Here is a 13,077-nt window from a genome sequence, read left to right on the forward strand (position 1 = left end):
TTATTCTAAGATTTATCCGAAGGAGATTAAGAGAAAGTGTGGTAGAGATATTTGATGACGAGGCTTTTTGTTCTCTGTCTATGACTACAAAATATTGATTGTGAATTATCAGTATCAATTTACCTTTTTGATGAGTTTTTAGTTTCTACTTTATTGCTGGTATTTACTTTTGAATATATCAGTATGAGATGTTTATCACAAAGTTATACGTTAGTCGAGATCTTCACATGGAAATATTAATGTTTATTAAGTTTTTGTTCAACATTGTGTAAAATATATTACACAACTAGTAATTAATTTTACAAATGCACAGGTTTAGCTAACTAAAATTTATAAAATAAATTTTTATGCACAAATAATATATAGTCTTAGATTTAAATCAAGCGTCACGAAATATAAATAAATAACAATATATGAATATTTTTATGAGCAAATCTGTGACCTTCTAACTGCTTGGTCAGCGATTAAAATGCTTGAGTAACCAATGAGAGGGCTCGTTTGGTGCGGATATCTCCCTACTTAGTTGTCTTAGTTTCTAAAAAGGCAGATCCATACCGCAATGGTACGTACCTAAAAATGGTATTCGTCCCAGCCTGCCTTCGGAAATGTTGTTGGAAATTTTGGGGGTTTTATTTTCCTTTTCTCTCGGGTGGGAGGAAGGAATAACGGGTACGTTTGTCTTCCTTGTGGAGTAGAATTCTCGTCGATGAACCAATTTCCCATTCGTTTCGCAACATCCTTCGCCTCCATCCACTCCTCCCCGCTGCGCCCACTCGCGCACGGTCCATCGGGTCGGACTCTGGAGTGAGTGTCAGCCGTGGAAGGGTTGCGGGGATGGGTGAGTTAGCGAGGAAGACGGAGTCCTTCGTGTCGGACCGGATTGGAATTCTCGGCCGCATGCGCCCGGCTGCAATCACTTCTCCCCGCCGCGACGATCCGCAGTTCCCGGCTCATGACGAGGGTAAAAAAATGAGGAGGGGGGGTGCAGAATTGAAGAATTGATTGGCTTCGGGTGAAAATTGAGTATGAAAATCCTTGGTCGCGCGTCGGGTTCCGGTGATTGGTGTGGAAAAACACCCTTGGGGGAACGAGTGGGGAAGACGAAAATCCCGATAGGGAGTGAAACGGAGGAAGGGGTTGACTGGCGGGGGTAAGCTGTAGGAAAAATGGTTGGGGTGAGGTTTGATTACGTCATATCCCTTTCACCTCGCGCGAGCCGACAATCAATTTTTCTCGCTTCATTTCATCTCGCACGACGTGGTAGCCTAGTGGATACGACGTTCAGTTACTTGCCGGGATTTTCGAAGTACGAATATCGGGTGGTTTTGAAAATTGGAAAAACCTCATCTAAAATCCAATCGGTGCGATTTCAGGCTATCATACGTTCGTGGGAAATATCAGGTGGTTCTGGGAAAGCAACCGGCATGAATATCTGCACTTAAAATCCTGTAAGGCTAAATATGTTATGAGTTATACGAGTATATATCGTATGGTTTCTCTAGCCAGACAATAGCTTCAACGTTTGAAATAGGATATACTATTTTCTATAATTCAGGCACTAAAAATTCATGTATCTCATGAGCATGGAGTCCCCTGCTTGTGTTCTTTCTGCAAGATGCTGATAATATGGCAATCAATTCCCTTTGACTTTTTCTTGGGGTTTTGGAATTTTGGCTTGTTTGCTTTTCAATGATGACTCTCTGATTATCGTAAATATTCGACATGGAGTTCCTAATAATTTAAGCAGTTTTTTTTGGTATTTCTGAAAGACTGGTTTTCAACGTTACAATCACCCTCAACTTAAATTACGGATTTCGCAAGTGGTGAGGGCCGACAGCATGTCCGTTTCCAGTTTTGACGGCATGCTAATACATGCGAGGCACCCTTTCAAAAAGCTGGTTCAATTAAAGTGAGAGCTTAAGCAAGTATGCCGACCAACAGTTTTTGGCTGTTACATCGGTAGCTTGTCATTTTTCTCCCTTCTTTCAAATAAATCAATACGAAATGCACAAAAGAGCATGTTATAAACTCGAGGGCATAACAATTCTTTTATCGCGGAAAGTTATTTTTCGTCATCAGTAAAATAATTCGTCCGTTTTATTATTTCATCCGATTGATATTTTGTTAAAGGTGTTCTTTAGGCAAGCTTATGCCTGATAATTCGAGTTGTTAATGGAAATATTTATGATTTTCGACTTATAATTGGAAGTACTGGATTCCTTTATCTCGTTAAATTTTTTTCGCCGGAAAAGTTATTGATTACTTTCCTGCCGTGTGGGATCAGTGGTTACCTTGTTAGCATATAAATGAGTTCGATGATGTAGTGATCATCATCAGATTTTGAATTTGATGGCCTCATTGAAGGTGGGTTGAATTTAATTCTCTTGAGCTCTTGAAATCAGCTATATCTCACGATGTTTTTCTCCTGTCATCTTAAATCTAAATACAACGCCATTTTAACAATTTTTGGTTTGCCAAAACACTGGGTAGTGAAAAATAAGCATCATTGTCGGTGTTGATCTCAGATATTCAGGCAATCTACGGTCCAGGCGTCCGTTCAAGTGGCATAGAAGTCTCCATTCATTAGTCATCCATGTCACTCAGCGATTATGTTTTGATCCGACAGATACCTCCGGGCACATACATACAGTTCAAATCATACTGTCTGATTTTCCGGGTACCAAAAATTTTTGGGAAACCGGATATGGAGTTGGGAAAGTAACTGGCCCTTCTATCTTGTATGACTGGATTTTGCATGGTGTAAGAACGAGATGAGCTCCATATCCTCGTGCGTCAAAACCAGTCATTACTCAGGTGGTTCCTTATATCACTCAGGTCTTAATAATTTTGAGTTCCATCCTGGACTGGTGCTCGGTTCATTAGGTACTCACTGGTGTAGCCATACACAAGTCTCACTAGCAGTTTTCAACAAAATCTTTGGTTTACTGTATAAATGGCGCCGATAGTAATGTGGTTTTCCCAAGCACCGGCTGTGCATTAAATAAGAGAATAGAGCAGTAGAACAGTTGAGGTCCCACTTTATATTGACATATTCTTCATGTCATGAAGGTAAATTTCGTAAGTTGAGGATCTATAATTGCAATATAATGGCTCACATATCGAGAGTGGGCACTTAATGGGACTAGGTGGAGGAAGAAGCCGTCTTGGACACTCCGAAAAGTGCCTGCAGGCTGCATGCGGTCTAATCACCCATAGACAACTCTCAATCATTACCTCTTGATGTGCCTGGCGTCATTCGATTAGCAGTATAATTTTGAATTCCCTCCCCGGGCGCTACTTGCAAGCACCTTTCTTCTCCAGCATCATCCTCCTTACGCCGGCCAAATCCGCCGCCCTCCGGCCCTCTTCCCTTCCCATTCTCTCTCCTCCCCCCAAACGCCCCCGTCTTATCATCCGCTTCGCGGGCAGGGAGCAAATGTAGGTGAATGCGATTTCGCACGCATTGCTTTCACTGGGCGTCCTCCGCCTTCCTCCTCCTCCCGGGATAACTGACGTGGGTTTTTTTCCTGGTCTTGTTCTGGAGCGCGTCGGTTTCACCAGTCCATAGTGCTCGCGCAGCGCTCTCACTTCTCCAGCCGCCGCGGGGCGGACGGGGTCACAGGTCAGTTGTGGGCCCCTCAATTTTTTTCCCGACACGCGATATTTTTTCGCTCGGTCTCGGTTCTTCACTCTCGCTTCCGTCGGCCCTCGGCACAGGGGGAGACGCTTCCTCGCCCCAAGGCGACAGACGGCCCCGGACGGGGTTTCCGTCGGTCCATCTTCGAATTGGCCGACAGCGATTTCACTGTGAAATTGGAGTGTAGGAAGTTCTGCGAGAAAAGTAGGCGCCTCACGGGTGCCTGCAAAGTCTCCGTCAATCACTAAGAGGTGTTCATGCTCTAAGGAAGCATCCATCCAGTAGGTTTCTCAGTGGTTGAATTGATGGTTGGCTCACTCCTTTTGAATAGACGCAATCAGTGGCCCCGGTCCATCTGCTGCAAATTTATTTCATCCATAAATTGTATTTTTTATCGTAGCTATCGTTCTTCTGTCTCTAGCGTCACCGGAAACAGAACTTATTTCTTAACATGGCTTTAATACCCGGATCTGATTTTTGAGAATTTTGTTCGGCATTACACTTTTTGTTTTGCAGATGCTTGTGGTAGCCCGTGTACCAGTGGTCCCCAAGGAACTACTCAAGAGCTTGCCATAATGTTTTCTAGGAACAATATCAGTGGGGTTCACACTTGTTTGAAATTGTACTCTCGAACCGAAAACATTTGCGTGCATCGCCGGGCGCACTACCAACCACGCTAATCCGACCTTTTGAATACTTATGGATTGAATAAGTTTCTATTATACACAACAATGAAAGATGAGCTATGTTCATTAGCATGTATTGTTACGTCCAGCTCTGTCCATGTATGTTGTCGTATTATTGATTTAAAACACAATACAATAAGTAGGTGTCCTCACCCATACTACGGCACCTAGCTCATGCGCAAGGAATTTCCGGATTCGCATGAATGGTAACAATGTGGACTTTCTATTTGAGGTGGAGGCTAACGAAAACAGAGTCGTGTTTCAATAAGCGCACTTCATCTAGGACAGAGCTTACCTGATCGGTTGCCACACTATTTTAAACATTTGATGGAGCATGATTACCTCAATGAGGGCCGCAGTAACTCTTTAAGACCTTTCTAAAATCACTACAATGGAAATGTAAATTTTCATATCTTTCATAGTTGCTCAGGTGAAATATTTAGCTTGACAAAATTGATGCAATGGATTGAACTTATATTTCATTTGGATATGATATAATGGCCAGCACATTCATAGCATTGCTAAATTCTCTTTGCAGTAATAAAGTAACCTATATTAATTAGGTAATTAATATGTCCGAACATTTGAATTAGAATATTCTAGTTAGCTCGATGATAGCAAAAGTCTATTTAAAAGAAATAAAGAGAAGCTATTGATGCACAAATCAATCCGGCCTATTCACTTCAAAGTGTATGCAAAAAACCTACTCCCTTTCTAAAATAATAATTGTATGTTAATACTTTTCCATTATCACGCTCCAATTCTAAAATATATATTTCATTTGCCTTCTTCTCAAAAAGCACATTTTCAAAGTTCAATGAATAATAATAATTTTCAAACTGAACAAGATATTATCCCACGAATATGATTCCATTTTCGAGCTCAAAATTAAGTCTTGCCAATTAAATCGGTATCACAAAGCTTATTCTGGTGATTTTAAAAAGTGAAACCATTGTAATGAGGCATTGAGGTGTATTAATTAAGTAGTCCTCTGCAAATATTTTAAAATTACCTGTATTGTAGGTTTTAATTAATATTAAGTAAAATTTTATTACGAACAACAGTTTCAGGAAGAAATGGACGTTTGCATGGGCTCGGTGATTTGTTGAGCATGTTCCTTTACTTCAGGCTCTCAAACGCTTTCCTATTTGAAGTTTGCTAGCACAAAAGGTACTCACTCTGTTACGGGAAACTGCTAAAACTGGTTTCACTCGGACAATTGCCCCCAGGCTTTGCTCAAGAAAGGGCAGATTCAAGAACTTCTATTTTCGTAAGTGATTCAGACTGGGTAACACGAAAGCGAATGGCATTTTTTCTCGAGTAGTAGAATTCCATGGTTTTTTATGGTGGAATTCTATAAACTCAGAAGCCTTATTAACAGTGATTCTTGGCGTAGAGAAAAGTTGAAGTTAATTTGATACCGTACAAGAATATACCTAAGAACATCTTCATTTTTGACTTGTGGAGAATAAAGCCTTTAATTAAATGTTTTCTTTCCCTTGCGTGAAAGAATTTAGGCGTGATTAACGAGGGAGTTTTTTTATGACATTCAAAATGATTGATAATGCACTATTATTATAATTTGGTAGTCTTCCGTTTAGTAGGTTTTGGATAGGCACTAACTGATCGCGTCTACATTTCTTAGCCTCACCTAACAGTAAAATGCATAGCATCCCACAACACAATAAATTTTTCTTCAATTCCTAAAACACTCTACCTCCCCTCATTTTGGCCAGCATGCCTTTCTTTTTTCCTGCCCTACATCGGTTGCTTAACGCCCTCCCCGCTATCAGAGTCTTCATCATTCCATCATTTATCTAAACTCTCTGCATCCACCTTTCCTATCCCTTCGTTGGATTTCTAGTACTTTTTCGTCTGTTCACATTTTCGGCCATTTCATCTTGTCCATCCTTCTTCACACCCACATCTCCGTAGACTACAATCTACGCCTGTCATGTTGCATCAGTTGCCAAGTTTTCCCGGCGTGCCAAACCATGCTCAATACCACGCTCCATACTATAGTTTTCAGAATATAATATGCAATTGCGGAATGTTGGCCGTTTTCGTTCCTTCTTGGCTAAAATCTCAGAGCTCTCTTGACGCTACCAAATGTATCCCTGCCACCGTTCAAGACTCATTTGCCAACTATCATTTTATCTTACGAATTACGAAATCGTCTCTGCCGCAATTACCTGCTATCACTTTATTATCGCTGGTCCAGTTGCTGAATGCCCATTACAGCGATGAAGCATGTAACGAATTTAAACGGCGTCAAAGTTTTTTTAAACCAATTTTAGCGGGATGCGACTCATTTTTTTCAGAAATAAAAATAAATTGATCTGTTTTTTTGATGAAAACACTACCAAAAGTAAGTTCCATTAACTTGTAATCTAATCCTTTTATTTTTTTCTTGCAGTAGAAAGAAATGGCGAGGACTATCCAGAGGCTGGCTTCCAATTCGATAGCGGTAAGTACTAGAAACCTCTTTATGTTGTATGTTCTTCTCAGTAAGAAAGAAGGGGAAAGAAAATAGTTTTCCTCTAAATTATCTCTCCTAGGTGCAGAATTGGACATAGTGTTTTTTTATGAAGAATGCTGATTTAACTAACTTTGATAATTATGATATGATTATTTTAATATTACGTCCACGAGAAAAAAATAGATACTCGCTGCCTTTTCAAGTGATACTTAGGGAAACTCATTCCGAGATGAAGTATAATTGCATTTCGGAATTATTTGTGAAACCGAGGTTCATATTTTGAGCTCGGTTCGTTTTAGTATCCAAATTCAATAAATACTGGCGTAAAATGAAAATTCCTTAAATTTTGGTGCTTGTTTTGCAAATGAAAATTCCATTTTGTAATATACTTAAAAATCATAAACTTATTTAAACTACGGAAATTTTGATTCATATTTGATGTAATGCGTCCTACTTTTTGGGTTGTAACATTGGTGTAAAGGAAAGATTACAGACATTTGATTGCGTTTAGTGTCAAGTTTCGCTGGTTAGTTTCTTCCGAATCATTTGCGGCGTTCCTGTCTACTTTGCTCGTTAACCTGGGCTACACTAAGCTTTATTTAAACTGAGCAGAGTATTCGAGGACCTGAGAGTTCTCTCCCGTGACATTTATTTGGAAAGGTCGACACTTCCTCACATACCATATTTTCCCTGGCACGAATAAGCCCTCAGTCTTGCGCCATCGCAATAATAAAAATTATTGCATGTATGTTTCTCATCTCTCTTGCGTTATCCCAGTGCAAATTAATGGAACATATATATATATATATATATATATATATATATATATATATATATATATATATATATATATATATATATATATATATATATATATATATATATATATATCCAAAAGAGCATTCAATAAATAAATTATGCAACTTCGCCCTCTTTTTTTCCTTACAGTATAGGTTTTACGAGCGGTGTGTGTAAGATCATATCGCTATCGTAAGGCCAGTATCGAAAAGACCGTTTTTCTTTCTCGAAAGCGTACGTGTCTGAGAGTAAGTGCTCTATCAGTCCACTAGTCGAACCGAAAATCGCCTCTCCCTCTTCCCCGTGTTCTTTCGTCACTTCGCACCTTGAGATTTTCTTCCCCCATAGTATATACAACTCCTTCACTAAACGCCACATCCTCCTGTACCGTGACACTGGCTAGGTACTTTCTCAAACTATTTTCCTAAAACTTGGTTTTAAAGGGTTTTTTTTCTATCCATCGTCGGACGCCTTTTCCAATTTTCTTTTTAGAATACACCTCGTCGTGTTCAATAGGGTGAACATTTCAAATCCTATCCCACAATCTTACTAATTTATTTCTGCTTGTTGGTAGTATCTTTCGCTGCGTGACTTAGCTCTCATTGTTTTGAATATCAGGTACTTATTGCATCTTGTACAAGTTTGAAATATATCCCGAATTTGATTGTGTGTTTTGAACATCTTATCTTCATTTCTGTCATTCCATAATTTATAATGTGTGGCATATTGTTACGTTGAGACATCAATGTTCTCAGTTCAGTGTTAGCATGTGTAGATGCGCCAATTGAAAAATCCATGCAAATAACTCTGACTCGAGATTAGTGGCTAGGATATATTTAAAACATTTACTTGATATAAAATGCATTTTTATTTATTTTCGGTAATATATTGCTACTATTCGACAAACTTGTTTTGGGATAAAAGAACAGTGAGCCGAACTGTATTTCCATACTATATTTCTCTCGCAATTCTTTGGTATCACCCAACACTCAAGATTATCCGCAAGGAAATCTTTAGGATTTACCAAACTTTTCTTTTGCTGCGTATCGTTTTGCTTAAAAATTTTCAATGCTAGATGGTCACGGAAAGAGCATCTCTGTAATTTATTCATAACCTTTCTTTGACTGTACTTTTGGATTTTTGCTTTGAGATTTGGCTAAAAAAAACGTGAGTGCACATATTTTATTCGAAAATGAACGCTCGTATAATGTATACGACAACAATTTATGGCATTATTCTGATAATTCATTATATGAAAAAATGTATGGAAATTACTTAACGGGTGTGATTGAATATTCTGACTTTTGCGTATCGCAATGTATACTGTTAAACGAATGCTGGCTGTGATTTTATATCCGATTGCTTCATTCAAGTTTCCACGTCTCTCTTCTCCCTTCTTCTGCCCTAGTTCTCTGTCCTTTCGATCGATATTTTGCCTCTTTACTATCCCTTTCCTTGATCCGCTCAGCATCACCCGCCTCTTTCTGTGCCCTACCTTTCCGAATCAGCTGGTTTAATCGCTGCTACTTATCAGAAATGCCATCGGCGTAACGTGCGAATTTCGTCCTTGATGAGAAACATCCGCTGGCCCACCAGATAAGCCGGATGCAATATTTCACCGTTCAATGCTCTACTTATAATTCAATGAGGCTGGGAAGTTTTCTTAGTGTGACCTGTGACATTCATTTAGTTGTGTTTGGGAGTAACTCGAGTCCGCGTTTTATTATTCAATTTATGTGTTGGGTTGAAATTTGTCTTTTCGTAGTCCACTGACGACTCTACTTTGATCATGCTCGCATTCGGTGAGCGAAGGGATAGACACAATTAACCCCAGGGGGCACGGGTATGGATGAACTCTAATAGAACCCTAGGAGTTATCCCCATAACTTTCACCGATTATAATCTATAACTGTAACCATAAATTATGTCTGATATCAAAGTGAGAACCATGTGTTCACGGAATACGTCTGATTAAAATGTTTTTCCAATTGAATTAAAGAGCTTAAAATACGAGTACATGAAATTTCAGTCAATAGTGTCACCATATTTCCAGCTTTGTTTGGCATATGGTGGAGTTGAATACATTTCACGCGCTGCGGGTTTGGTGTTACCATCTACCCACCACAAGTACGAGGGCCTTCGTGTTCTCCTCGTACACCACTGGACCTCACCTTTCCCCACGCCCTCCTTCCTCCCTCTCCCGCCATATTCCTGCTCAACTCCCCATCGCAGCGAACATTTACCCCACCACCCTCGATTTTTCACCCCGTTTCCCTCCGACGTGAGCGCCTCCGGCAACGCCTTCGCACCCTGCCGCAATCCCTCTTCTCTATCTCTCTCTCCTCCCACCCGCTCCCCTCTCTTTTCTTCCCCCGCAAGTCCCTCCTCCCACGCCCTTTCTCTCTTTCTCGTGCGTGGCTAGTTCCCCGCTCCGACTGGCCGGCAATGGGGACCACTTCTTTCGACATCGAACCAAATGCTTTGGTCTCCTCGGCCCCTACTCACCGGGGAAAATGTCTACGTGATCTTTGGTAGAGTTGGACAGATGGGGAAACGTCATTCGGGCGATATTTATGCCCTTAATTTCCCTCTCAATTATATTTTCATCCTAGTGGTGTAACATATAATACATAATACTGCATACAGATGATGACATCGATAGAGACTAAAGTAATATATAACCAGCAAATGTAATATTTTCCAAATTTCAGATATTACACAGAAAACAAAGCAAACATACATCTTATGGTGTCTGGAGTAGTTCAATAAAAATATAGGAATGCAAGTCCAAGAACGGAACTTGAAAATATTGCTAATAGAGGCATCCATAAATATTATAAATAAATTTCGTCACCCTAAAATGCTACTTTAGGAAAGATGTAACTATGCGTAGGAAATGAACAACTATGAAAATGTATCTCTTTAAACTCTCCTCTTTGTGAAAATTAAGCTGAAATTAAGTTAATAAGTGTAACAAAGATAATTGTAAAATGTTAGTCTGTAATTTTTATATTTAAAAAGGTCGTCAAATAATAGCAGTTACATGCAGGTTATAATGAATACTTAAAAGAATCGTAGAATTTAAAACGAAATGCTAGAAAAAAAATTATGGGTCGCGGTAGTCCAGGGGGTAGAGCGTTGGACTACTGGGTTCGAGTCCCGGGCAAGGTACTCTGGACACCTGCAGCTTCACCCAAGCTTTCTGATTTTTCGGGTACCAGATCTTCCTGGGAAACCATAACCGGCACAGGGAAAGGAACTGGCCTCCCTACCCTGAGGTGTGAATTCCACACTCCGTCGGGCTTAGTAATGGGTGAACTCTACCATCGCCCACCAAACCGACCTTTGGGTTGAATACTGTGTTTATGGTTTTTTATGGCTGGAAAATTAGATTTCTGTAAGTTTTTTCGTTTGAATTTAATTATTAAATTATACGGCTCCCATAATGTAAATCTGTGCCTCCACATGTAGTCGCGATGCATAATTTATTGCCCATGAGCTATCTGGAAACATTCACTAGAAATAAAAGTTACAAGTACATGCAAGCCGCGTTGTATATGCTATAGAGAATAACAAGACGCGTATTGGAGGAGAGGGGAACCGAAGTGTAGGGTAAAGGGGTGGCAACGGAATGTGGGGGCTCGCCTTTGCGCTTGTCCGCAAAGTTGAGCCCCCCTCCTGTCCCCCTGACGCCGCCCTTCCGTCTCCGACCGACTTCTCCCAATTCTTGTTTCCGCGACATCTAAGGTCCGGCAATGCGAGAAACCTCTTCGAGAGCGCTCGGGTTCCCACCGCAAGTCGCAAAGGTGAAAAGAAGACAAGGCAAATAAATTCACTATCTTCGAGGAGGCGAGAATAGGCTCAACGGGTTGTTTCCTCCGCCAGCCCTTTTTATTACTTGGATGTCTTTCTTTTAATTATTTTCTTCCAAGTGTCTCGTATTCCTTACGAAGAGCAGAGAGAGAGAGAAAGAAACAGCACGTTCTCCTCTTCGCGGTTTCGCTCGTTATAACGCGTCCGATTTCGCGTAAAATGCGTCGAAAATCGTGGTATTGTGTAATTTTTGAAAGTCGATGCGAATAATCTTCTCCGGCAGTGGCGATGGTTTAATGGATACGAGTACGATGTTTGACTCATGCGTGGCAACACGAGTGAGAGAAAATCGGTAGGCATGCGCTTTCGAAAAGGGACCGTCCCCCAAATATGTGAATATTTCAAGGAGAAGAATGATCATGCAAATCAGGCTCTCCGTAAAAAAAATGAGATCATTCGAATCATAATTTTTTTTCTGTTCGTGTTTCTCTCTTAAATGGCTTCATCAGTTGAGGGCGTAGCTCCGTAGTTTAGCTGTAAAATTTGATGAAGTATTGTTTGGGTCCACGTCTGCATATTTGTCGTGCGTGGTTCTTGAATTCAAGAGCCTTATTGGGGCCTCAATGAAAGTCAATAGAAAACTTTCTCATTCATTAACGGTGCCGGTTTAGCTTTACTCGTTTTGCCCCGTCTTTTTCGTATATCTACTTAATTTCATTGAGCCTAGTCGTCTTATTTTTTACTCGCCATCGATCGCCAAAATACTGTACATATCTACCCAAGTGAGAGTATAGAATGTTGAGTGAAATTTATTCTGGCGCTCTTTTTACTGGGTTCTTTTGCAAGTTATTATATGCAAATGGGACGATTAAAAGGCAGCCCTCTGACATCTCCTAAAATCTTCCACATTCCGATTCTCTACCGACCAAATCAACAGGAATTTTGTATACTGGTGGGAGTGGCCTATCGTTGAATTCGAATCGTTGGACACCTCTGCTTCCTGCTGCGAAGGATAATAATGAAGGAAGAAATCTCATTCGGTTGCCAACGCCCAAGCATTTCTGTGCTCAAGGTCGCTCGGTTTAGGACAGCGAAGGCCAGAAGAGATCCACCAGAAAAACTTCGAAAAACAGGTTTGGCAGTGATTCGCAATTCCGTGATTCTCTAATGTTTCCCGGATATTTAGACACATGTATTTCAGCATCTTAGAGTAAGTTAGAATTTATGTTTTTTAAATTGCGATTTACTTTACAAATTTATTTCCTAGAAGTATCGACCTCAACGATCTCTCAAAAAAAATTACGAGCTATTCGCAGGGATTATATTTTAAGATGAACGGAGAAAGTTCAGCTTAATACCTCCTCCACTCCATTTCATTCGACACTCGGTGTGAGTATCCCTTCGTGTTCAGTCACTCCTCAGATGTGAACTTCTTGTTGCAAGTCTATCTGGAAATAATTTATTTCATAGATCGCACGAAGGAATTTTGCGTGTTGTATGTTATTTGCAATTTTGTAATGAATTTTATTTTATTTTGTAAAATACTCTTTCAACTGTTATTTCTGGTGGAGAATATCCATCATAGTGTACGATGCGTTAGCCCTTTATTTTCAATCTATATTACGTACTGACGTAGTATAGCAGTTTATGTTAAATTATGGTTC

General features: G+C 40.1%; 1 protein-coding gene across 4 annotated transcripts in view; it reads left to right on the forward strand.

Annotated features, from left to right (window-relative positions):
* pio (zona pellucida domain-containing protein piopio) overlaps positions 1-13,077 on the forward strand; it is a 233,877-nt gene that overhangs the window by 42,226 nt on the left and 178,574 nt on the right. For 3 of the 4 annotated variants that reach the window (XM_071592431.1, XM_071592405.1, XM_071592422.1), the window contains exon 2: positions 6,740-6,790. In XM_071592431.1, the coding sequence (XP_071448532.1) occupies positions 6,749-6,790 (42 nt within the window). In that variant the 5' untranslated portion in view covers positions 6,740-6,748. The remainder of the gene's footprint in view (positions 1-6,739; positions 6,791-13,077) is intronic. The other variant, XM_071592413.1, reaches the window with a different exon arrangement.

This window comes from Hetaerina americana, unplaced genomic scaffold, assembly GCF_022747635.1.
Source record: "Hetaerina americana unplaced genomic scaffold, ioHetAmer1.1.p SCAF_1, whole genome shotgun sequence".
NCBI classification, from domain to species: domain Eukaryota; kingdom Metazoa; phylum Arthropoda; class Insecta; order Odonata; family Calopterygidae; genus Hetaerina; species Hetaerina americana.